At 38.8% G+C, this 27,958-nt stretch overlaps 1 protein-coding gene across 7 annotated transcripts in view; it reads left to right on the forward strand.

The window, feature by feature from the left end:
• The window catches only part of LOC144021906 (glutamate receptor ionotropic, kainate 2), a 157,927-nt gene that overhangs the window by 97,184 nt on the left and 32,785 nt on the right, over nt 1-27,958 (forward strand). For all 7 annotated transcript variants that reach the window (XM_077526157.1, XM_077526160.1, XM_077526162.1 and 4 more), the window contains 6 exons: nt 2,387-2,494; nt 3,840-3,953; nt 10,913-11,119; nt 12,416-12,639; nt 19,197-19,315; nt 24,358-24,575. In XM_077526157.1, coding sequence (XP_077382283.1) covers nt 2,387-2,494; nt 3,840-3,953; nt 10,913-11,119; nt 12,416-12,639; nt 19,197-19,315; nt 24,358-24,575 — 990 coding nt within the window. The remainder of the gene's footprint in view (nt 1-2,386; nt 2,495-3,839; nt 3,954-10,912; nt 11,120-12,415; nt 12,640-19,196; nt 19,316-24,357; nt 24,576-27,958) is intronic.

Genomic DNA, 27,958 nt, shown 5'->3' on the forward strand with positions numbered 1-27,958 from the left:
TAGAACCAACACAAAGAAACCCAAAATCAACTGGAAACTATGATAACTGACCAGTGTTAGTTGCACAATAAGGATTTTTTGTAGAAGTCTATAATAAGCAATTAACCAGCTGTTAAACCTCCTGTTTCCCCTCAGTTAGAAAATAGTCTTGAGCACACATTACTTCTCTTCTTCTTCATTATTATCATTATTATTATTATTATCATCATGAACACAGCTGTACACTATGGAGGCCACAAGTTCTGAAGCACAAGTGTTATAGATCACTGAGTGCGTCAGGCCCATTTTGTATTTGGACAGGGAGCATTTGACGCTCCGCTCTCTTCAGTGAGCAGAAGGGTGGCGAAGCGAGAGCAATATGACAAGAAGAGTGACGAGTGGCTGCAATTCTGTTAAGATGTTGCAGTTATGTTCATCTCACCCACACCTGCCTGCTGCCAGAAGTGAACATGTGTTCATCTTAACTGACAAGGCACTTAAAAGTGCCTTGAAGTACATTCAGTCTTGAAACTTTTTATTTGTATTTTTATTTATCCAGATAAGGCATTTGAGAACAGATTATCAATCGCAATGTCGACCTGCAGTGGCGGATCTAGACAGTTGTATCAGTGTTTGCCACGTTCTCAGGTGCGTTCGGAATATACGCTCCAAACGCACTCTGACTTTCCTATTGCTGGGTTCAAACCAAAAGCGGGGGGGAGGCGGTTCGGCGGCGCGTTTGCATTGTAGTCAATGGAGTCGAAGGATGCGGTGCGCAGCAGCGAAAATCCGCACATTCGTGACGAAAATCCGCACACTCGCATATTCGCCGGAGTTAAAAAATTGAACTTTTTTCGCATTTCGCCTCGTGGTAGCCAATCGGCTTTGAGAACGTCACACACAGCGTCGTCTCTAATGTCACCCCGAGTGCAACAACACGGCCAGACAGCACAGAATGATGAGCAAGGAAGTGCTGGTAAGTCTGTTTACTTGTTATTAGGGGTGTGAATTGCCTAGTACCTGACTATTCGATTCGTATCACGATTCATAGGTCACGATTCGATTCCATACCGATTAATCACGAATTTACAATTTGATTGTTGCGATTATTTTTATTTAAAATTAGAAAATACTAAACAGTAAACTTATACAGTGTAAGATTTGTGTGAAAATGTATTATTTATTTATCTGAAACTTCATCTTATAATCTGTAATATGTTTCATGTTTTAACAGCATTAAAATAAAATATTAAGGCTTAATGTTCCATTAATATAACATTCCTCCATGCTTAAGGTGTGAACCCTAAGACGTTTTCGTGAATATTTTTCCATCAAAAATGGATATTTAAAAATCGATTCGGCCACCTATTGAATCGATTCGAGAATTGCGCGATGTAACATCACGATATATTGCTGAATCGATTTTTTTTAACACCCCTAATTGCTATTGAACTGTACCAAGGTGGCAGCAGTGTTTTTATCATCCATGCCAAAGCTATTTTTAGCGCAAATGCCGGTCGCCAAATTGCCACTAAAAAAGCGAAATTGCAATCACGTACCTCAAAAAAGGAGAAAATAGTGCCACGGCTGTTTAGTCCCAGGAAAGAAGTGGAAGTAGTTGGCATTGCTCACTTTTTGTTGACTCACTAAAGTGCTCCACTTCCTTGTTCACCAAGGGACACGCCTCCTAGCTCCGGTGTGCAAGAAAACGCGAATGAGCGGCACTCGTTCCAAAAAACTCGACCCGGTGAAACGCTCACGAAGGAAGCGTTCCAGTTCGCCTTTTCGATTTTGGTGAGAACGCAGCATAAGACACCATTCTCACAAGTCGTGTTAGGCGTCGAGTGAATTTCAGAACGCAACACTTGCTGCGTGACTCAGCTTATTTCTAAAATAGAGACTATAGCAAAGAAAAGGAAAGTTTTATTTATGTATTTACTGAAATCCAAAATAATTGTCTGGGTAATTTGACAAGAGATTTCAGCTCTTTTCATATAATTCAATATCAAAGGGCACTACGAGACGAAACATGCAAACCATGAAAAGGTGCCTGCCAACAAACGCTGTGAAAATTTCAAGCTACTGGAAACTGAATGGTCGCCCCTCCCACACATTTTCACCTCACTAAATCTGGCTTTCATTGCAAAATGATTGGACACCCCTGACCTAGAGGTATGTAAACTTATGAGCACAACTGTATGTCTGCCATCTACTGGTGAATGGTGATACTGTATATACTGTATCTTACCCTCACAAATTTTTATGGAGGACGTGTTTGGCATCCATCTGTCTGTTGTCCTTCCCGCAACACACAGAATATTTCACCAACACATGAAAGCTTGATGTCCAATCAAATGTACTTTGTACTCTTTCTTTGTTGATTTTTTTTTTTTTTTTTAATCTTCAGGCCCACTGGGATGGCCTGACTGGGAGAATAACTTTCAACCGGACCAATGGCTTGAGGACAGACTTTGACCTTGATGTTATCAGCCTGAAGGAGGAGGGGCTAGAGAAGGTTATGTCCCTCTATGTTGTGTGCACATTCATTCATTAGATGGGGAAAAAAACAGTAAGTAGAGCTTTATGTTGATGAAAAAACTTACCTACTCTCCCTCACTTTGTGGAGGGGAGCTACAGGATGGAAGTACAATGTCTCAACGACTGCAACTGTTAATGAAAATACATTTGATGCATGCAGCTATCCAGGAATTTACATGAGGAGAAAACTAGCATTAAAGACAACAGAATACACAATGAGCACATTGACTATAAATACATTTTCAGTTCATTTTGATTTACAGTTTTCAAGTCCACAAAAGCAAATTAATATATAAAACAATCAATGACTTTCTACATAGTGGAGATGAGCTATTGACTGGACTTGAGATCCAGATTATTGACAGATGGAAACTGTGCTGACATATTTGATGATAATAATAAACTCAAACCAAAGTAAAGAAACACTTCAGACTTCAGCAGTGCTCAACCTGCCGGCCTGTGTGTGCATGCACCTCTATGAATAATTTAGTCCATTAATAAAAACCCCTTCAGAAGCCCTCCAGCTTCATGAAGCCTGAATTAAAGCGTTGATTTGCAATTACAAAGCCTATCTCGAGTCAGTCAAATACCAAGAGCTCTGAGGGGACTTTGTTGGATGTGGTTTGGAGTGTTTGTGGTCCTTCGTCACGATGATATGTGCATGTTGGTCAGGACAGAAGGTTAGTGATGAGAAGATTTCACATTTATGAAGAAGGACACAAGAGGTCTTAAATTATGGTCAAGGGCCGCACCATTTTTTGTTTTTCTTTTATATTTATTATCATCATCACCCCCCCCCCCCCCCCCGACAAAAAAATAATAAATAAATAAATAAATAGATCGAAATCTGGGGCCAATTTAGCTCCAATATAATCTTTAATGTGAGGGACACTGTAAGACGTGTGACATACTGACAGACTTCAAAACAATTTTGATTGTACAGTATGTATCCAAGTTTGCAGTGTGATTATTTTTTGGTTATTCAAAACTGCATTTCTGTACATAATTCCTTCAAGATTCTGTTTTAAATAGTGTCCTTGTAATAGAAAAACGTTTTCTTTACCTCAACGGAATTCAAAATAAAACTGCAGAACTACAGAGGTTAGACACAGTGGGCTCTAGATTCATAAACAGCACACCTGCGCTGTGACACAAACGCCGGCAGGTCCAAACGTTGCAAGAACCTCCACAGGAAGTATGATGTTTAATAGTGAACACAAAAGTTTATAGCTATTAAATTGGGTTACTACTGATGTTTTATGTTTGGAGTGGTTCTCGATTTTAAAAACTCACAGATAATGAAGTTTTTTCTGTATTTTTAGATTGGCACCTGGGACCCTCCAAGTGGCCTTAACATGACGGACAACCAGAGAGGAAAGACGACAAACGTATCGGATTCCTTATCCAACCGATCCCTCATCATCTCAACTATACTGGTATTTAATTTTCTGCTTTTTAACTAATATTCACTGTTATGATGAGGCAAGGCCCCAGTCAATGTGATGTCGGAGGCGAGATTTTATATGGGGAACACCTCCATCAATATCATATTGAAATCGATCTGACCCAAATAAAGTGAAGAAATTGACTTTTAAAATATTTCATAAATACTATGTAAGGGAAATCGGTCCAATTAATTATTAAATTAATAATTGTTAATTATTAAATTAATAATCAATTGGCTCATTAATTGAAGGAGACTCAAACTTAATATTTAAATTAAGTTGAGCTTGCCTGCGGAGCACCACATCTCTTTTTGATAATTTTATCAGGATAACAGATGAGAACCTCGTTGAATCAGTCATTAAAATGAAGGTTGTGCCCTTACTACAATTTTGTGAGTTCTTTGTTCAGCTTAGAGGTCACTATAAATTGATGAAACACACACACAGTAAACCAGGTTTTGAGTTTTGTGCACGTTTATTCTCTAACCTAGGTGGGATAATCTACTTAGATTTTAAAGAAGCAAAACTAACTAATATGATAGGAAATGAAACGAGAACTAAAATAATAAAAATAATCAAAGGAGAAGAAAAGAGAAACGGTCTTAACCAAGGTGATGGATTTCTTGAATCAACCAACGTGGGACCCACAATCAACCTAGTTTGCACCAATTTGTACTAGGCCTGCAAAGTTGCACTTACAGATGGGGTTGATATGAGAAGCAGGACCCTGGATGGAGACTCGCCAAGCCCGTTTGAAGAAGGGATGAAGAAGGTTCAGTTCAGGAGAGGGAGAGACAGGTCGTCCGGCTGGCCAACTGAGCGTCACGGGGTCAACCTGCTGGCTGGGAAGAGGCCCTCTTGGTTGAGGCCTCGGTGCTTGGGAAAAGCCCCATCCGTTGAGCCTTTGCAGGGACTAAAAACAGCGTGTTTCGCTGCGCCTGTCGCTACATGCGATGACTTCTGTGCGTTGCCGTGTGCTGGAGGTTAAGCTAGCTGGGCTAGCCCTTTGTCTGGCAGCCACGCCGATGGAGACCAGGAAAAGCCAAGAGGAGCCAAGGAGCAGTGAAGAGAGCGGGAGCCAAAGCAGCCAAGAAGAGAGAGAGCAGCACGCAGGGAGCGTGCTTTTAAATTGGGAGGGCGGCGGCCTCCACCCCAGGGGTCTGGTGAAACCACAGTGGAAAGTTACCAGCTGGGGGAGGTTTTTGGTAGACTTATCAGATTGAATCTGGATCCCATGTGTGTTAAGATTCTAAGGTCAGAATTCAACCAATGCAACACGTACAATTGAATACCTCAAATGAAATGTTACCTAGCTTACACTGTTAAAACGTGCATACACATGAAAGTTTAGTGGAGAATCTGCCACTGCAATGGAACATTTTCATGACATTTCATGGAGTCAACATTTCATAAATGGCAAACATAACATTTCATAATTCATTGTTCTGTTGCAAAATAAGAAAGTCAAGTTTCTAAGAAGGCTTTTACTGTTCTGATGTGTGTGTGTGTGTGTGTGTGTGTGTGTGTGTGCGCGTGCGCGTGTCAGTCAGAGCATGTGTGGCTGTTTGTGGGGGATGTTCTTGTCCTCCCCACCCCCCACAGTGGCATGTTCAGGCCACAGGAGCTCAATTCCTTTGGAACTGAGGTTGCAAAAGTTACATCCGGCCGATAATCGTTACAACTATCTGACCAACCATTACATGACAAAGTTCACACGGGACAGGTTCTCGTTTGTATTGCTGACAGGATTGTAAAAAAATAAAAATAAATTGACCAAACGTAAATTACAAGCCGTTTTAATAATGCAGGGAACATATCGATGTTCAGAGTCTGTTTGCCATATTTCTCGCTGTAATGATGTTATGATCTGTCTGTTGTTTAGATTACATTTAGATTTCTTTCGTGGTCATGTTTTCTTGTGCGTTATTCATGTCTTCCTTGTTAGGTTTTGTTTCCACCTGTTCTCATCATGCTAGTCCCTTGTTTTAACTAATCAGCTTCCTCCAACGATTCATGCCTTTGACAAGCTGTTCCTTGTTGTGCCGTCATTTTGCTTGGATTTCTACTTGCTTCCTTTCAACCTTTGTCGGATCATTGAATCTGCTGCTTTTCCCCTCAATTCCTGTTTATGAATCCTTTACCATTATTGGTTTGCTACTTGTCTACTACTGTCTAGTTATTCGGACTTCTCTTAATTTAGTGTTTTTGATTCCAAAATGTCTTGTTTGCCATTTGGTTTTACTTTTGGAGAAGTACATCATGTTTTGAGCTCATCCTGTCCTTGCCTCCTTGCAATTGAGTCCATCTTTTTGTAACTACCACAACGACCCGCAACTTGTGACAGATGAGACATTGCATGGCTGCTGCTGGATGGTGTCGCAAGAACACTTTTGAAGGAGGTTTATGCTCAATTCGAGGATGGTCGGCAGTCGGACTTTACCTAGCTCAAACCAAGAAGTGGGTGCGGGAACGTCCCCTTGAACTCGGAAATTCCATATGCGAAATCAGGAAAAAAAAAAAAAAAGGACCCCGACTTCACCGACAATGTGACGTCACTCTGAATGGTCAAACACAATTTACTCGAGTACAAAACTGTCATGTCTGGGGTCACACCAGGGTTCATGACCTGTTAAGTTGGGTTCATGACCGTGAGGTCAAGTGTCTGTTTTGAACTGAGGTAACTAGCATCTAGTTTCAACTGGTTTTAGGCTATGTGATGTTGTGATGTCAAGGGCTATCTGATGTCAGGAATTTGTAATCCCTTTACCTGGTCAACAGCCAATCAGATAATTCCATGTCAGTCCTGTTACACACGTCTAGCCACAACCAATCAGATCGATTCCTTGTCTACATAAGCCTCCTGAGAAGTGTGTGTCTTTGTCGGATTATTACTTCTGTTACCACTGTCTCTCTGTGCAACTCTCTTTGTTTCTCGTCTAGTCAAGTTTGTTCCTTCTCGATGTGAATAAATAGTTCAAATTTTATTTGTGTCTGCGCTTTGGGATCCAACCTCAGCACATGACAAACTAGATAGCTTTCTTCATTCATAAATAGTCGACATAACTCCACGTAATACAACGTACGTGACAGTATGCCGCTATCTCCCTGCATAAAATTATACAGTGAACTACTGAACTGTATGAAATGCTTATGAAATAAGATAAAAACAATAAATTAAGCAAAATTGCCAATAGGTAAGTTTGCTGGAGGTCCAAATGAGTTTTGAGGACCAAAATAAAAAACAATTTACAAACAAAATGGCAGATAGCGATCTGCCATTTTGTTTGTTTAATTTTGCCTCGAACACTTTCAGGTCGGAACTAGGAAAAACCAACTCGGATATATCCGACTCCCGACCTTCCACGAATGCACCATTAGACCGGTGGTTATCAACCCCAGTCCTCGAGTACCATGTCTCCAATAGCCAACCCGGGTATTTCAAACGATCAGCTAATCAGCAAGCTCTGCAGGAAGCCTGATAATGATCCTCAGCTGTGTTGCTGAAGGAGACATGGAAAACAGGCTGGGAAGGGGTACTTGAGGACCAGGGTTGAGGAACACTACTTTACACTACCCATCGGTGAAGAAGAACGTCAGGGAGTACTCCAGAACTTTGACAGCTGGGAAAGCAACTATAACTACGGGCAGTCAGACTTTTTTGTATGTTCAAATTTGGAAAAAAATATTTGTTACAACATACAGTATGAGGGACATTTAGGAGCTTGAAATTCTCCGCAGGATTTGAGGCATAAAACAATTTGAATACCTGAATTGTTTGTCTGCAATTTTTAAATTAAGACTTAATTAAATGATTGACAATATTTTGGTAAATATGTTAAGTGACACAAAGCCTCTAGATTATGATTCTGAAGGCAACCGCTGAAATGAATATCCTCAAGCACTCAAACACGTTCTCTATTAGTACACACAGTACAAATGCGTTTGTCTCTCTATAACAATGCTACCAACACCCGTAACTAAAAGACTAGAGTTAACATTCCTCCTTATATGAAGTGAAAAAACTTGTAGAGGTGAATTTCTCTCAGCCTAGACTCCAGAAAGTCAGAGTTGGCAGGCAGACATCAGGCATGGGGATGCCCCAAGGCTGTGTGCTCAACCCTCTCCTGGTACAGAAAAGCTATATAAATCTGATGCATTATTATTATTATTATTATTATTATTATTATTATTATTATTATTATTACAACCTTTTCACCCATGAATATATTTCCTTCCACTTCACTAAATACCTTTCTCTGAGCAGACGCCACGGTCTGTTTTTCTACTGTTACCACAGAACATTTGGTGACTTCAGTGTGATGGCTGACATTAGCTAGCGATAGCATTTACCTTTCAGGTGTGCGCTCATAGCACTTCTGCTTTGTATAGATATATATAGATAGACTTGCATATTTTAAAACGGCCATACCAGTCGTCTAATTTTTTTTTGTAAAATTATTTCCATTTGCTTGTGGAACTGCTGCAAGCTTGCTGCGCCGAGCCTCCACCTGCTAATTTCAGTGATGTGTCATTGCTGTTAAAAACAAAACATCAATGCTGATTTTTTTTTTTTTTTTTTTTGGGCTTGAAGCTAAAATTATTGTGTAGTGCCAAAGTCGATGTGTCAACTTGTCGGTTCTAGTATTAGAACTAGCAGTATAAGTACTAGTATTTTTTTTTCCCCAACTATTTATTTTATTTTTTTAAATGCCCACTATTAATCCACGCTCTGCTCTGTGCAATTTAAAAGTCTCGGCAGAATAGTCTGGTCATAAAGACAAAAAGTATGTTCCGCTCACAGCCATTCCAGTCTGCAAATGAATTCTCGCAGAATATAATGTGTAATTATTGGCAAATCAAAACATAAAGGCCCTCAGCCATGACAAACTTCATCCAAAGATGTCACTTTTTTATAGCTTTTCCACTTGAAAAACCTCCTACTGCTTTACTTAAGCTGCCTTTTACTTTGAGAGCACTTTTTGGGGATGCTGCTGTCCAATTTAGAAGATGATGCACACCACTCTCAAACTGCCAGTTTACTGCCTCAGTACAATAAAATTCAGTTTTGCTGGTAGTTAAGTTTCAAGTTCAGACATTGGAATTGGATTTTATTGTTTTATGGCTCCGCTTTCCTTAAATGAATTTATCAGTCATATTGTATTATCGCTCTTGCAAGGTGCCAGGAAGAAGCATTCAGTCATCCTTTTTAGCTAGTAATGTTTGGAATTTGAGGATTACACCATAATTTTCATTTTCACATTTTCAGTTTGTGAAAGGTCCTCAATGTTGCTCTCTTTTGATAAATAATTAAAATATATATTCGGGGTCACAATCAATTTGTGACCTCAAATGTGAGACCATAAAAATGGAAGATTTGGCCAACATTTGTGATTATGTTTTTTTTATATGTTAAACATAAACTACAAGTGTGAATTTAGTGTTTTTCAGCAATTTACTAGCTTCTTATTTGTAAGGCAAGTGTAAAAATAGCTAAATCAAGACAATTGTGGCTTGTCATTATCATGAGCCTTCCTCCCTCCCGAGCATGCTGTGAAGTGATTGGATTGCCATTATTAACAACTTTGTGGAAGTAATTGCCATATCAGGATCAAGTCATGGGGAGGTGTTTGATGGCTTGTGAACAGCGAGGAAAGCAGGGAGGGCTGACAATAATTGGGTTTGTTACATTTGATTGATGCATACTTTCTTGCAGCTTCTCCTCATGTTCACAGGGATTATGTACTATAAAACATGATGTAATTGTTGTTAAGATCTTGGCCCGTCAACATTTTATGTACTTTAGAAATCGCTACTGTAATGTGGTGAAACCTTATGTAATCGAGATTACACAGTAATGTGTAATGTCTTCGCGGAACACAGACCGTGCAGCTTCCATTTGCACAAAAACAGTCTCGGGGGGCTATTGTAAGAAACGGTTGTGAGCCATTTTAGACATAGTATAGTGGAGACCAGTGTTTTAAGTGGGAAAAAAATAAGTGCCGGTACTCCCCTAATTTATATATCGAAATTAGGTTGCTACTGACAAATACTGTTATTTTTTCACTGAAAACATTATTGGTGAATGTTGTATGCCAGGATCCCTGTATGGGATAATGAGAGCCTAGCAACTTCATTGTTTGCATCAACCATTCAGAGTACATTCAGTATCGTGAATGGTGACTTGCAGAAGTTAGGTTTATATTAAACTTCACAGCGATTGTTTTTTTTTTGTGTGTGCTTTGCTTTCATTTCATTGTTGATGGTTCTGACAACATGATGATGCAGACCAATCTTGGAGTAGCAGCTGGAAAAATATCATAAATTTATATTCACATTCTTACTGATGAAATCTGCATTTAGAGTTTCTCCCACACTTATTCATACATATTGATACAACCATACTTCAACCGTATTTTCGCCGTAGAGGAAGAAAATAAGCTTACTCTATGTGCGGCAACGCAAGATGGCCGCTGCCGGCTTCACTTCTTGCTTGGCATGAAGTTCCATGAACTGGAATAATTATGCGCTTGGTGATGTGATGAGCGCACGGACTTCAATATTATATGTAAGTGCACGAACGGCGCTCGGCGGAACAGTATTTTGGGATCAAAATATGAATTGTCAAGCGTACCGAAACGCTGACAGACTATGACAGTATGTTCTTTGCACGTTGAGAAGTACCAAGGGAGATTTTTCGAAGTGCCGGAACTCGTTTGTTTTTCTTTTCTTTTTTTTTCCTCTAAGTGTAGCAACCTTTAAATTAGACTAATTTAATGAGGATTTTCATCATTTTCCTCCTACTAATGAAAATCGATGTTGTGCCCCTAGAGGCAGTTGAGGGTAATGTAGGCAAATGTGATAAAGTACAGTACATACAATCTCCAAATGCTATGAGTTGGTATAAAATGCCAAGCAACGCACATACTTGTCCTTTCTCCCATATTTCACAGGAGGAGCCATATGTGATGTTCAAGAAGTCTGATAAGCCTCTGTACGGCAATGACCGTTTTGAGGGCTACTGCATCGACCTGCTGAGAGAGCTCGCCAACATCTTGGGCTTTACCTATGAAATCCGCTTAGTAGAAGATGGGAAATATGGTGCCCAGGAAGAAAACACAGGCCAGTGGAATGGCATGGTGAAGGAATTAATGGACCATGTACGTCTTAATCCATTTTCTGTAGCCACCAACCTATATGATGCAATTTAAAAGTGGTTTTCGGTTATATGATGCTATTTAAAAGTCTAAAACAAAGGACTCTTGAATACCTATTTACTTATTCATTCATCGATAAAGCCAATATTGACCAAACAAGTCTAAACTGTCACATTTGAGTTGATCTGCTCGGAGAATCAGCAAAAACATTCCGAAATGCTTTGTCAGTAGTGACAAGGGAATTAAAAGTAACCGGTACATACTGTATATTTTAGAGTAAAGTGCTGCAAGGAGAGCATAGATCCTGTCATGAATTGTTTCCCCTGTAGACCCTATTAAAACATACACAATCTGCTCACAGTCACCAGTAATTGCTCCCAACAACATCCCAGTTACGCTAAACTACATAGATAGAAAAATAGCAGCCACTGCACAGTCAATATCTGACCCATTAGAAGGTAACACCCAATAGGTGTCAAGTACTTCTTAACTCAGACTTCTGCCCTTGATCAATACACTGTACGAATTGTGTGTGTCACAGTAGCTGCAGCATCGAGACATTATGAACCAATTTTTAAAAAGTGGCTATTTTCAGGCAGGAAAAGTTTTTCAAAACGCTAGTACAAAAGCTCAGCTGGCAAATGTAAGGATAGCACTTGACATGACATGCCATGAATCAAATAGTGATTTTCTTAACCAATACTAGCAACAGAAAAGGTGTCTTAGATAAAGCAATCTCTAAAGTGAATAATATGGGATCATGACAGTGATCTACTCATTACAAGAATGTGCGCTATCAAGATGATAATAAAACTGCTGTTTTCCAATAAAACTACTACAGTACATAGTTACTTTAACCATGATGCATGAACACCTGATAATTGCTGTTGTATAGCAATTGCCTTGTTAATATCTCCCTAGGAGTCAATACAGGACATTCTAGTCTAAAATAATAATCTTGAGAGTCGGATAGCTTAACTGCTCGCGAATGTATTTGGTGTTGACTGCTCCCTATAGTATGCTAGTAAATGCTTCTTTTACACTAATGCTAATGACTCGATTCATTTTTTGAAAAAGTCCTCAACAGCTTATATTGCTTGAAAACACATTGATGAAGTGAATGTTGAAATGAAAATGTATTCTGCAGCTTTAGAGTTATGGGTGGAGAAAAGCTGTGCTTGAAAAAGAACGTGGAACATGTAAAGATGCAGTTTTTTTTTCATCTGATTGCCTCCAAACGATTCCCGTAAGTTAAGGAACTTATGACCTATCCTTCTTCCTTTTTATGTTTATTGACAGAGAGCTGATCTGGCAGTGGCGCCTCTTGCCATCACATACGTGCGTGAGAAGGTTATTGACTTCTCCAAGCCCTTCATGACATTGGGTATAAGTATACTCTACCGCAAGCCAAATGGGACCAACCCAGGGGTCTTCTCCTTCCTCAACCCCCTCTCGCCTGATATCTGGATGTATATTCTGCTGGCTTACTTGGGTGTCAGTTGTGTGCTGTTTGTCATAGCCAGGTAACATGTCACTTATCAGTGCTCACACAAAAGTCAGTGTCTTGCTTCAATGCTACCACTCAACATTGCCTTGATGACTAACGACAGGCTACTCTCAGTAATTACAGAAGCGGTATCCCGAGCATGCTGAATTGGTGAAGCATCTTTTAACTGACAAACTGATGGTCATGTCGACAGTTTCAGATGCTACATCATTGTCGCGCAACGCCTTTGATTCAATGATCACAATGTTGCTTTGAAATTTGTGTTTGAGAATCTGTTTTTTAGGCTGTAAGGTTACTCCTGGCCTGTTTCTAACCACAACGGTACCACGAAGAAGAAAACCGCATAGACCCTGAAAAACAAACCTTAGACTGAGATGGTCCATGTTTTAGTGTTGTGTGGATGTGTCTGAGAGTGGCAGGAAATATGAATGTTTTGTGCACTTCTCCCACCCTTTCCCTCACTTTTCCCGGTCTCTCTTTCGGTCTCTCTTTCATCTTGTGATTTTTGACCTCACATATAATGGCAAGCAAGAGAGCAATGACTGTCGAAACGGGTATTGATAATGATATTAGTCCCATCTTGCAGTGCCTCATTTTGACAACGGAAATCCAACAATAAGGGACTATAACTGTAATAAGGCGAGTAACCACCATGTAGTGAAAAGTGGCTTACCATCCAAATTAGCTTCGTCTATGTACATTTCCTCTTGATATGCTATTGGTCATTTAGTCACACAAACGTCCCAGAATTAATTTGCCCCACCTGCCACAATGGCAATCGAGTAAAGTAGAAAAAAGAAGCAGTGGTAATGGTGTATTATATAAAGTAAGCATCCCAAGAGATATTGGTGTGAGTGTCATGGGACAGAAAGAAATTGACACTCTTCTGCAGAGTTTCTTTTGAATCATTTTTTTATGTAGCAACAGTATTTTAAACAAAACCGTTTAAATTTGGAGAACTGTGACGTTTTCTACTTGGAGGTTTATTACGAACATTAACACACAATTACAGTTCAGCATTTGCACCATTTTTTTTAATTTTTTTTTTTGGAGGGGGGGGAGCAGTGGTGTCGGATGTGAGGTTATAGTTTGAAGCATGCTGGGAAAAAAAAAAAAAAAAAAAAAAAAGTTCATGTTAACTCTAAAACTTCAGCAGGCATTGGCTGGCTTCCAGCCATGACTCGACAGTTTTACGGTTAACACGCATGTTTTCTAATGTTACTGGCATTATGATTACACCAAAATTAAAAGGCAGCAACTGTCATCTAAGTTGGCTCAGAATATGCAACTACTTTATTTTGTAGCATATTAAGAGTTTTGGTAAGTGCATAACTACCCTACCTCTTTTCTCCTACACAAACGCACGACTGGCAGTTGCAGCTTTTTGTTATAGAGCTGCAAATTACAGTCTCATAACATTTTGAAATAAGTCAGATAGAGTATGAATAATATACCGACTTATGGACATGAAGATAGACTGTTTCGCCGCGATGAAACGTGATCAATAAAAGAACGTTCAACTAAATAATAATCCAGCAACAAAAATGTAAGCTCTGTGCCACACACTAATAAAACAGCAGTGCGGCATGCATATATATTTGTTCATTAAAATAGTTATCATTTTAAACATATATAAGCTTTCTGGAGGAACCTGTTGTATTTTCAACTAGCCAAAACATGCAATATATCTACATACCTGTCACTGAAAAAAGAAAATCAATTTGGTAAAGTCTTGTTGCACAATACACATAAAAAAAATACATACAGATTTTAACTCATGATGCTATAAATATATAGTTCATTGGAAAGCTCTTTTGTCCATTTAACCTTTTTTTTTTCAGGACTGATTGACAGCTCAATATTTTTTATTAAAATAATAATAATAATAATAATAATAAAAATAAATACATAAATAAAACTCCTCATTTACACCAGAAATATTAAAGGAACTGATGTTAGAGGCATAAGTTGGGCCTACAAGACACTGGCTCAAAAGTAACATTTATTAGAAAACAAAGAAACAAAAACGGTCAGCAAGACGCAAAGGCGAAAACATGAAGTTAACAAACCTACTGAGGATTGGACGTGGCAGTGGCTGAGCCCTCAGCACACCAATGCCGAAAAAACTAAACTAAACTAAACAAACCAATCAGTTCAAACTATACACACAAGGAAGATTCCAGGAAAAACTCTCAAAGAATAAAAAGGTATTATAGAAAATCACTAGCTAAACAAGAAGCAAGAAAAAAGTACCACCAATGTAGACAAAGGTATCAGAAACATGCTATGAATGAGCTAGCACTGACCCTGCCTTCATGTGCTATGGGAAAGATGGACCTTACCACTCGGAAACTCCTAATTACGACCAAATAAAATAAAATAATCCACATAGCAGCTGATGTACTCTTTGCTCGTAAAACCGAACAATCACAGCAAATAATGAGTTGTAAGGAAACGACATTGAATTGTGTATGCCACATAATTGTGTAGATTCTAAAACTACCTGCTAGCGGACGTTAACACCCTTATAAGTGTTAATATTTCTTGCCATTCGCGAATCCTTCTGCGCTCTCCGCCATGTTGAAACTTGAAAAGTTCTCTCAACTCAGAAACTTCAAAATAAATTCCCAGTTGTCCAGTAGAAAATATGACATGAGGGGGCGTTCGCGTGAAGTTTTCTACTCGGCATATGGTATTTATCATAATTACGATACCACGTGAAGGCAGCATGAGACCATGAACGTTATGGAAAGTCAGACTGATGCTTAGATGCTGATGGTGATGAGTGATAAGAGCTGCCTGACGAGCTCAGCACACCCAACAACTCAACAAAAAAGAGGAAACCCTGGAAACAGAACAGCAAAGATTTCAAAAGAAAAAAAGAAAAAGCGACTCACAACAGAAACATGTTGTAATTTATATCATACACTGCTCATCAAGCAAAAGCTGCCTCACACCATGCCTTCAATTATTTACTTATGGGGAAGCTTTTTACATGCTGGTAAAGGTCAATTGTGAAATTTTGCTCATGTCACACAATAAATAAGTAAATAACTATATACAAATGTAAAATCAGACATTGGAAATGTGATGGAAATTTTAACTGCACAGTTGCTGTATATGCAGTCCATACAGTAAAGCAAGACAGTTTGATTTCTATAGCACATTTCATACACAACGCAACTGAATGTGCCTTACACAAAGACACCGACAAGCACAACAGTTAATGACAGTCTCCACATATTGGCATTTATATATGTGTTGTTTTTTTTTCTGTGCTATATAGTGTGACTGATTTTATGAACGAGGCATAGTAAGAATAATGAGAATCGAATGAGAAGCCTTTTTTTCCCAGGTTTCACACTGGCACATTTAAAAACACCACCAAGTAAAATGTTAACCTAACAACAGAACTAATAGTGTGGTCACAATCTTACGCTGAGACATGTAAAAAAACTATTTTAACAGTGATGATTCATCTTCCTTGACATTTCTGTGGGGCGACCCCGTCGCCATGAAAGGATAAAAGATGGACATTCCTCACATATTGCAACTGATTTCTTCCCATCCATTCTTATCTGACCTTGCACAAAATATCTCTCACTGCACAGCAGATGACCCAAGATAATGCAAGGACAGTTTAATTGAAATGACAGCAGAGTAGATAAACAGAATGAAAGTTGCGTTGCCTCCTACAAATACAAAAGCAACAGCAAAATCGTTCATATGCAGTCTACCCTATGCATTATGCAGATAATTTTGATCATCCATTGTCATGGCACGTGGTAATTGTTCGCAATATGATAAAGAATAAACGCACTTGAGGAATTGGGTCACATGACGACATGTTCAGCTTATGTCAGATAAGCACTACAAATTGACAAGGAAGCAAATTGAGTGAGCAGAAGAAACTCAAGCAAGTAGAAATCGGCAGGACATTCGGAGAACATGGAGCTCCACTCGCCAATGTTGGCGAGTGTCATGGGGTGAAAAGGAAAGCACCTCATTTGCACTGGATGATGGGTTGCAGTTAGGCTGATGTAATTTCATGGATACAGACCTACATGGTCTTGTATTATGATTTTAATTGCAGTATGTTGAATTTGAATTAAAATGCAAAGTAAAAGGCTCAGAGTGAGACAAGTATATGCCATGCATTAAAAATGTATTAATCAAATCCATGTGTCTGTTAGAGTCTAGCTCGGACTTGCGTTCCCCAGAACAAATCAAACCTGGTTAGTATATTTAATTGTAGACCAATCAACCTTTGCTAATGCAGTGTCACTTTTATTCAACATGAATAAATGAGAAATTTATCTGCTTGCGGACCGTGTCGAGTGGTGAAATCACTAAGGCCAAATTTGGCATAATGGGAATGAACAGGTTGATCTGCTGAATATTAATATTCCTCTAGTATGACAATGAATTTATTTTCCAAACCTATTCATTAAATTAGTTTGAGGACTTGGCTTTGATGTGAGCTTGCCCATGGTATCTACCCATTTTGCATTGTATTAGTATTTAGACGAGAGGTGTCCAAACTTTTTCCTCCAAGGGGCCACATACAAAATAAATAAATATAAGCGCCACTTTGATTTAAAAAATAATAGCAATAATAATAATAATAATAATAATAATAATAATAATAATAATAATAATAATAAATGAACTTTAATTTATAAGCACACCAAACTCAGTCAGTCAAGCAATTTTGTTTATATATATATTACTGTGTTAAAATAAATAAATAAATAAATAAATAAATAAATTTAATCAATTAATTAATTAAAAAAATTAAAATAAAAAATGATCTGAACACCTTTCTATAAGGCAAATAGTTTAGGATTTTTGACAGATTTTGGGCTGGTCACAGATCCTGTAACCCACTAGAAAATATCTGCCCCTGTACTGAACATCAGCAAAATCCCATTCCTACATTCAGAACCAAAACAGGAGCAATCTGTTATAAGATGGCTATTTTTAAAGCATTTACTTGGGAATCATTTACGTGATATGTTCACAATTTGATTCTTGAGCAGAAAGTGAGGAAAGGAAACCATTTTTGCTTGTAAAAAGTATTCTTTATTTCAGTGTTATGGAGTGCTGCTTGTTTCACGGTAAAGAGTTCATTTGTAACTTTTCAATTTTGAAAAAAAAGTTCTACAATATAGAAAACTTTTTTTGTAGCAAATGTCATTTTAAATTCAAATTAAAAGATTAAAATTAAGATTAAAATGTTTAATCTTAATTAAATTGCGTGACTAGTTAACTCACGATTAATTGCAAATTTCATATCTATTATAAATGCACAATAAAATGTTTTTTTCTGATAAAAATATTAAACTAATAGAAATATGGCTGCATTTTTTAGTCATTGAGTAATTTCATAATTCATAACATTGAGTTAAAATGACAAAGATGTACTATACGGTAAAAAAAAAAAATGAGTGTGATATTGATTTGTGTTGGTGATTTTTCTGCCACTGGATGGCATAATTGCATTTGCAACGGTGACAGCTCAGTGCATTTTTCTTTTCATATTAAGAGCTGTCTAATCTTTAACATGAAGTAACTTGTGAAATTCTGCACATTTATAAAATGCTAAAATACAACTTTACCCCAGTCTCTATAAATTTATGCCTAAATATTACATGCATTACTGCTAAATTATGACATGGACATGTCTTCTGCGTTGCGACTGGAATTACCCCAATACAGGCTTTCCAAGTAAGGGACGGTCATCAATCGCACGTTAAAAAAAAATGTGTGTCGTTAAAGGAACTTTAAATTAACTCAAAATTAACGCACTAATTTTACACTTCTAGTCATTTTTATTATATGCCGCGGGCCGCTTAAAAGTGGCCGGTGGGCCACCAATGGACCACGTGCCATTAGTTTGGACCCCAACAATTTTATTTTGTTTTATGAAAGGTTTACCAATCTTTTCAACATATTACAGCAATTTCTATAAAATGCATTTAATTTACACACATTACACAATCAGAATCTTGAAGTCTGTTATTGAAGTCAAATTATATAAGATGTAGGATAAAAGTATTTATTTGTGTTGTTCCGATACCGTTTTTTTGGCCCCCGATACCGATTCCGATACCCAGCTTTGCAGTATTGGCCGATACCGATACCCAAGGATTTTTTTTCTTCAACATGAAAAAGCTGTCCTGCCATTGGTTCAGAGCATTCAAGGGCCAATAGGATATCTTAGATCGGCATGCAGTTAGCATGTCACATATCAGTGAATGTTGTGCACGAGCAAGACACAAGATGCTGCACACAAAATCCTATATTAGCGTTGGAATTAATGGTATCGACATGTTACTTGTGAGTAGTCACCGATACTGATACCACTGTTTTAATGCAGTATCGGCTCCTCTGCCGATACCAGTATCGGTATCGGAACAACACTAGTATTTATGCAGGGATTCATCACTCAAAGTGACTAATTGTCTTCCTTTCTCCCCATAGGTATGATGGCCTGAAAAAGTATCTGCTTTTTCAGATTTGTCTTCATGCAACTACATTAAACCTGTGTGTGTTCTTTGTCAATTGTCACAGGTTTAGCCCCTACGAGTGGTATAACCCTCACCCTTGCAACCCTGACTCGGACGTAGTGGAAAACAATTTCACCCTGCTAAATAGTTTCTGGTTCGGAGTTGGAGCTCTCATGCAGCAAGGTAGACGCCTCTGCCTGCCCCTTTCCCATGCACAGGTCCCACTTTTTGCTGGGGGTCAATCTTGCACTTGTCCCAGGCCCGTGACCATGCATGGGGGGCCTCTGTGCATGGACTTAGATTGGTAGCATCTCATAGGTCGGGCCGTGATTTGGGGTTTCAGTAAAGGACTTAGTTTTTTTTTTTTTATGTAAATGTTTATTCTGCATGTTCTGATTCTCCCTGCCCTTAATTAATTTAAATAATTTCCACAGGTAAGTACGCCCATAATGAGTAATATTCACTCACCCACCCTGCCTGTTTGATATCCTACTAGTTTGTACCACATCTTCTCAGCTAGTTGACACCTTTAAAATATGGAAGCTGCCACTGTTAATATTTGAATGAATACTTTGAATGATATCACCCTAAACACTGTAGATGCATGTAACAAATTCACATGGTAAGGAAGCAGCATGTGTTTAGCATGTTTGACACAATCAGAAGAGGAGTTTTAATTTCCTAGAGATGGAAATGGTTGTCTATATACGTTGCCCTCCAAAAGTATCGGAAGGTCAAGGTCAACTCCTTGTTTTTGTTGTTATATTTTGTTAGGTTTCAAATGAAAAGATGAATATGAGACCAAATTGCAGAAGCTTTTATTTCATAGTATTTACAACTAAATGTGATAAACAACTCAAGACAGAAGAGACTGAGGGGAGAACTAACAGAGGCCTGACAAACATTTCAAATGAATACTACAGTATGGTGAAGTAAATGGGTTGCAGGCTTGATGGAGAAACAAGTAAAGACTATGCCACCAAATATTAAATGTTGTTAACTTTAAGTTAATTTAATAATGTTTGTTACAATACATTGGGCCCTGCGATTGGCTGGCAACCAGTCTAGGTTGTCCCCCGCCTACTGCCCAGAGCCAGCTGAGATAGGCGCCAGCACCCCCCGCTACCCTTGTGAGGAATAAGCGGTCAAGAAAATGGATGGATGGATGGATGGATGGATGGACAATACATTGGCTCACGTGAAAAGTGAGTAGCTTCAAACACAAGGTGTGCTGTCCCGAGTTGTTTAACACATCAAATATGAAATAAAAGCTGGAATTCTGAAATTTCATCATTTGATATGAAACCTAAATGACTTCAGCATACAACAAAAAAGAAATTGACCTTGCCGTTCCGATACCTTTGGAAGCGACGGTACATCCTGTGATTGACTGGAAACCAGTCCAGGGGCGACCACCCTTCTTGCTCAAAATCAGCCGGGATACACTACTGCTCCCCCGTGACGTTCAAGAGGATAAACAGGGAGAAAATGGATGGAGTAATGTTTTAATGAGGAATTATTTCTAAGTCAGAGACACTTCAATATGTTTAAACAGGTAGATTAGAGTGTAGGCTATGCATGGTCATTATCCCTGCCTTTCACCCAAAGCAGACACAGATCTGAGCTGCTCTGAGATGATTATCAACATTGCAAAATATTTTCTATCTCAAGTGAAATTAATTTATGTACAGTCACAAAGTTGAGACAAAAATTGTTAAGTGCATAAAGTAGTTCCAGAAACAATATCTTGCATTAAATGAATTACAATGCATGGTTCACATATTGAAGTGGGACCACAGTCATCTGGTGTGGATTATTCAAAACAGGGAGTCAATGTGATTATTTGAAACTACTTTCCTGAAAATAGTCCATGTTAGTGTAGTATATTTTGAGTAGTTTAATTCCATTTAAAATAATAATAATAATAATAAGTATTATTATTATTATTATTATTATTGTTATTATTATGGGTTACTATACAGACTTAATTGAAACCCACATTTGTGTATTAGTTAACTGTTACTTATTTGTTAAATTATTTATTAATAATAATAATAATAATAATAGTGATAATAATAATAATAATAATAATAATAATAATAATAACCCTGTCCTTAATGCTGGAAGCATTCAAATGTGGCAGCAATGATCTAACTCCTCTCAACCAAAGATATAGAGACATTTATCTTATAACCATATTAAAATAGTGATTATATACATAAGCATATGTAGATATAAAAAGTCATTTTTCAAATTCCATATTTTTAATATGAAAAATGGGACCAAGATAACTCATTTAAAAACTTTTTACAACATTAATGGGACCTTTAACCTGTACAACTAAAATAATAATAATAATAATTATAAAGGGAAAGTAGAAAATAATTGACGTAATGTGGTTTAATGAGTGTGCACACCACACCCTCTTGTAGCTTGGGATGTGACCATGATCAGAAGTAACCATTTACATTCAAATTCACATTTAAAGTGTCTGTGATTAACCCCAAATAAAATTCAGTTATTCTAGTATCTTTCCTGACATTTTTTTAGTCACATCTAATGGTGCAAGTGACAAGTCATATGAGCTTCCACAGCATCAGCGCAATCACATTAGATAATGGTAGTAATAGGAGAAGGGTTAAAAAAAAATAAAAAATATCCAAGGCATAACAGTATATATACCATACAACACTGAATATAGTCATCAAGTAGAGAAAATATAAGGGGTGTGTAGATTTTTGATATGCACTATACTTTGTATGGGTGTGGCCGATCTGATTCAGCTAGTTGAGAAGATGTGGCATCTGGCCTGATTAGATTCAAGGACCAGACAATGCCTGCGTAGCACCGTACTGAATCACAGTGTAGAGAGGCTCCCCTGCCCGGTGGCTTGCCCCGCCCCCAGAAAATTGTGGGAAGTGCTGTTCGGTCATGACGTTACCTTGGGTACATGACAGTCAGCCCCAACCAAGAACAACAAATCTCGTGGATCGTCTTTTTTTTTTTTTTTTTTTTTCTGTGCCAGTTACTGCAGGACGGTAAGATTCTGTTCTGAATAATAAAATGTTGCTTTTTAAAGAAACCAACATCCTTTAGATGGACATCATCACTATCTTGAAGTCTTTGTTGTCGTTTTTTCTCCTCGATTTGAGATGGGTTATGAATACACTAAGGGCCTGATTTATTAAGATCCTAAATAGTGGGCGGGAAATTGGGTGTTTATTCACAATAATGGAGTGCATGTGCTGTAAGCAGCAGGCGGAAAAAATGTGGTGGAGCTCTAGGTAGCCCTGATGGGTTTTTTGTTCATGCAAAACTGTGCTGCCTATTTGGCAGACAGAATCCTGGGTGTGCCTGATTATTAAATTAAATCAGCATCCACATCTGTTTGCGTAAGCAAATGCCAGTTTTTGCGCACACAAACCATAAGTAAATCAGGCCAAAAGTGTGTATTCGTTATTTGCCATCACAACACAACTCCATGCCCCCTTGGGAAATGCATGATGGACCTTCATTTGTTCTTCCAAGTCTTGTCGTCCTCTCATTTTTATTTTATTTTTTTTTTTTAAGTGTACAGTTTTGCTGTTTGCTATAGTTTAAATAATTTCCACAGCAATCAATTAACTGACAATATTTTTTATGGTTATTACAAATACAGGGTGACCCAAAATGATTGCAACCCATACAACGGCTGATAAAATTGTTATTAATAATAAAAGGAAGCTTTCAAATAAGTGATCCTTCAAGTGTTGGCTTGGAATGTTGATGCTGTCAGAAACTCTGTCACTCAAAGAATTCGATTTTGAGGCACAGCCAGGAGCTAGACATTCCCCAGGGAATCACTGAGGCAGATTTTGATCAAGGACCTGATGTTGGACCTTTACAATATTCAGAATAAATACAAATAGAAGCTCACTCAGGGGGGAATAATAGGGACAAAAGAGGAAGCAGGAGTGTCTCAGGCACCGAGGTGGTCATTTCAAATCAAATTAATTTGTGTTACGAATAAAGCAATTCCATCATCAGTTGCAGATATGGCATTTGGGTTGCAATCATTTTGGGTCATCCCAGTGGCATCCAAATCATAGCGCAGCCCAGTGAGCGCCAATCGATGCTCCCTAAAAAAAAAAAAAAAAAACTCAACAAAGGAGGGGGCTGCTGATGGAAGATTTTAAAAACGTATGTCCCTTTAACTGGTAACCACCCATCAATCACAAATGGATGCCCCTTCATCAACGATTGTGGACAAGGGGCTGCTGTGGATGCACCCCCGAGGAAGACCCATCAGTCGCAACAGTGGCAAACTGGCCATCGGGAATTTCGGGAGTTTCCCTAACAGCTACTCCATTTTCATGCCAGTCCAGAGATATTAATCGCCGCAAGTTGCCGGTCGCCATCCTTCCCCCGGTGATGAACGATGAATCGGAATAGTAATCGTTCATTGCCGCCCGCCCCCCATCACCACCAAAACGATGACAATTAACAGGATTCCCTTAACGAGTAACTTCCCGGGCCGAATTTTGTTCCCCCGGGCCCCACCCTTTGCATGCCATCGGGTCATTGGTATGCAACGCCCTGTTCAAGTAGATTTTTTTTAATGTACCAATGCAGCAATAATTAATTAAAATTAACATTTTTGTCTGATTGAATATGAAGTTCCCTTGCCACCGTTGTATCTATAGCAGTGAGTATGCACTGCGGTTTCATTTTTTTCACAGAGGGAGTGGAGAACACAATTCTTAACCTCCTATCTAATGTCCAAAATCCCAGCTTTCAATTGCTTAAGCAGCTTGGGTAAAAAAGATTATACGGAACTCTGGCTTCTCCTTACAAATGAGCAATTTCACTCCCACACAAACAGTAGATTTGTATTTTTCTGCATGACAGATGTTGTCAATGGTCTAGTGGTCAATCAATTAAAATAATATATGACAGCTACATACAAATATTATGAACTCCTAGTCTGGTTCCACACTAGGGTTAACTATTCCCAAGTCATATGTGATGTCACTAGGTGTGTGTCTCGAAAAATATATTTTGATACGACAACCTGCTGCAACAACAAAAAAAGTAGTGATGTGTTTCATTGCATTTCTGTTGGAGTTGAATCTTGGTAGAAGGGGCAGAGACCCAGCCTGGTCTGTGCTTTCCAGGATGCTGGACCTCTCTCTCTCATCTTAGTGCACAACTCGTTCTCATGACCTCCCTTTGCTCCTCTCACTCAGGATCTGAGCTCATGCCGAAAGCACTGTCCACCAGAATTGTAGGAGGAATCTGGTGGTTTTTTACTCTCATCATCATTTCCTCCTACACGGCAAACCTCGCAGCCTTCCTCACTGTGGAGCGGATGGAGTCGCCTATTGACTCCGCTGATGACCTGGCCAAGCAGACCAAGATTGAGTATGGAGTGGTAGAGGACGGCGCGACGATGACTTTCTTCAAGGTCAGTTATAATCTATATATACACATTTATTTTTATCTTATCTCAATTTGTATCAGGCTATTTTATATCAGTTAATATTTGGGGGGAAATGCTTACAGAGATTGCCAAGTTTTAACAAAAGGACGTACAGCACATAAATATAAGGGTGTGTAGTCAAAACACAGTAAACTCGACTTGCCCCGGCACGAAAATGGTTTGGCCGTTTTTATGTCAAGCACAGGTGCACCTGTCTATAAAATAGGCACATGTGCCTTATAGCCTACTGATAACCATGATCAATTAATTGTTAACTCATTCACTCCCAGCCATTTTTACAGAAACAATCCCGTTCGCTCCCGGCTGTTTTACTGAATTTTGACTGATTTTGCAAGGCCCACAGAATATTGTGTTCTATAGCTATAAAAGCATGGAACCGATCAAAAGAAAGATTAAAGTCTCTTCTTTCATCAGGAAAAAAAGTATGTTTCTATCTGTTTCCGTTTTGTAGCAATTAGCATTAGAAGAGAGCTAAGTTTCATCAGTTTTCACAAATCTATTTAAAATTGTAAGTAATTTAGCTTTTTTTCTAGATGCCCTGGTTGATCTCCTTTGCTCTGCTACCAACTGCTGGCCGTTTGTGTAATAACTACCATTTCTGCAACCGTTCTTTGCAGCTGAGAGGCTGCATCAAAGCTTTCTGTATGCTCTAGCATAAAAACAAACAAACAAACAAAAAACGTATAAATACATCTTTGGGACACTTAAAACATAAAAAAAAAACATATTTACACGTTATTGGGATCAAATGGGTTAATATGAGTGTGATTACCACTTTGCAATGTTTGTGGCTGTGAATCTGCACACGCAATATATTTTGATAGCATTTCACTTGCTTGAGCACTGCAGGTGATGGGTGATGTAATTGTTCATTGAGTAGGCAGCATGCAGCGCATACAGATTGAGTAGGTACTTGAAAATACTTTAAAAGGAACCCCGACTGTAACGACAAGTTTGCTCTATATGATTTATTTGGCTGTTACTAACATGACTATGAGATTCATTTTTCAATTATAAAAATAATTTAATACATCTTGTAGATTTGTATGCCGCAAAGCATTCATTGCGTAGTGATGCAAAATGTCCACTCGCTCTCTGCCGAGCAAAGCGAAACGGATATAAAGAAAGTGAGGCAGGCCTCGTAGCGTTCCGAAAGAAACGTGATCGGGAGAGTCACCCTCCCCCACGCTGTGCTCTAGAGAGCTCTCCCGATCGCATGGTGTTTCTTTAGGAAGGTTATAAGGCTTATCTCACTTTCTTTATACCCGTTTCGCATTGTACGGCGGCTAGGTTGTGGACAGGATTGGATGGCGGATATGTCTGTCTGATTGTCTATGCCAGTCTGGGTCTGGTTGGGCAACTGAGCCATTAGCAGTCGCTGATCTGGTACATGGGCCATGACTTGGTAGAGCACCAAGTCACACTGTCTGAGGAACAGGAACCATGATTTTCCTGCAGCACCTGAGCGGTTTAACTTGGCATGGCACCACAAGAGGAATGTAAACCGTGACGTGCAGCATCAGAACAGGAACTTAATTTGGTGTGGCGCTGGTGCAGGAACAGTGATCTTAAGGAAACAGGTGGTAGGAGAGTAAGTGAAGAAAGAAGCATTGAACAACACGACTTGGGAACAGATTCAAAATGATGTTACTTGGACAGAGGCGTGGAAGGACGTCAAGAAAACGGACGTGACTGGTGCATAAAGATGTGACAACAAAAATGAACATTTTCTTGGATGCAGAGCTTACATACTACTTGGAAAACATGAAGTGTCAAAGGCTATGTGACAAAGATCGGGGAATCCATGTCCATGAAGTGAAAACCCTGAAATAGCTTGGCTTTAGTCACAGGTGCTTCTACTCAACTGGTTGATAAACAAGCTTGTCTCTACCTTTTGAGTAGAAGCACCTGTGGCGAAAGCCAATCTATTTCAGGGTTTTTACTTTCTTGACCTAGATTCCCAAATCCTGGTGACAAAAGACAAAAACGACGATAACCCGACATACTGAAAGAAACCATACACAAACAAATTGACGGGACAACAAGGCTTACCTGGACAAGTCACACGTGGCTTGCCAACTTTCTCATCCCGAAATAAGGGACAGGTGCACAGCACGGTGCCATGGTGGTGTGAGCATGATGTGTGAAATCAGTGTATATTCTGATTAGATTCGAAATGCACAATGGTTGTACATTCCCTTTAATCCTTACTGCAGGCCATTATTATGTAACCTCATACTAAACCTCAAAGAAACCACAATTTGTCTTTTTCCCTGAAAAAAATAAACAGGTGCAAAAAAAAAAAATTGCAAATTTCCTTTTTCCATGGATACTTTTTGCTGCTTCTGACTGACTCCAGTTTTCTGTCCTTCTCTCAGTATTTGTTCATAAATAGTACGAGAATACATCTTGTATTGCTCCCGCCCCGTTCGCAATTTTTTTTTTTTTTAATCACTCATACAAGTTTACATATCATAAGCCACACACATGGTCTCCCAGGCGAAGTGAACACACGCCAACCGGCACCGAAGGCAGATCGGCGTTTAGCGTGAGTGTAGGTGGCATAAAGCTGTGACGAAACCAGGAAGTGCCCTCTCTTTTTATTAGTTGCCTCTACCTTGCAAGATCTCCGCATATAACGTCACACCCAGCGACTCATTTTATTGGCTACGAGCAACTTCCTTGTCACTTGTCAATCTACGGGAGCAGCCGCGGTCCAAAAATGGCTAAGATGCCGTTCGCTGCATTTAGTGTAAGAATTGAGAATTATTTAACGGGACTTTTGAGGTCCCGTTCAGGACATAACAATTTAGCCCAAAATACGGGGCGTCCCGGCTAAGACGGTACAGTTGGCAACCCTAAGCTGGAGGTTGCTGATAGGTTGACACAGGAACAGGGCTGATGAGAACAAGTAGAGATGACAACAAAACATGAGCAAGAAACACAACTTAATATACAACAAAACTAAAGCCACTCAATACAATGCAAAAGTTCACAAAAACAAGGTCATGCAAGAGTGGCTGCAGACAAAATGTGAATGGAAGAAGAAAACAAAACAAAAAGATTGCCTGATGATCCCTCAAGTTAGGCTCCTATTAAAAACCTCCAGTCATCCATTCCTCCAGTTATCCAGCATATAGTCGCTTTTCTCATGTGTTTTCATAGCACTGTGTTTAAAATCAACTAATGGTGTGATCTGAGAACTAACAGCTGTTTTAACACATTTTGTCCATCCAAGTGTGCATTAAAATATGTACACAGGTGCTTCTCACTATCAACATTGTGATTATCACAGTATGTCTTCAAAAAGGCCATATTCACCATGAGATATTCAACAACCGTAATTT

Source organism: Festucalex cinctus, chromosome 7, assembly GCF_051991245.1.
Source record: "Festucalex cinctus isolate MCC-2025b chromosome 7, RoL_Fcin_1.0, whole genome shotgun sequence".
Classification (NCBI taxonomy): domain Eukaryota; kingdom Metazoa; phylum Chordata; class Actinopteri; order Syngnathiformes; family Syngnathidae; genus Festucalex; species Festucalex cinctus.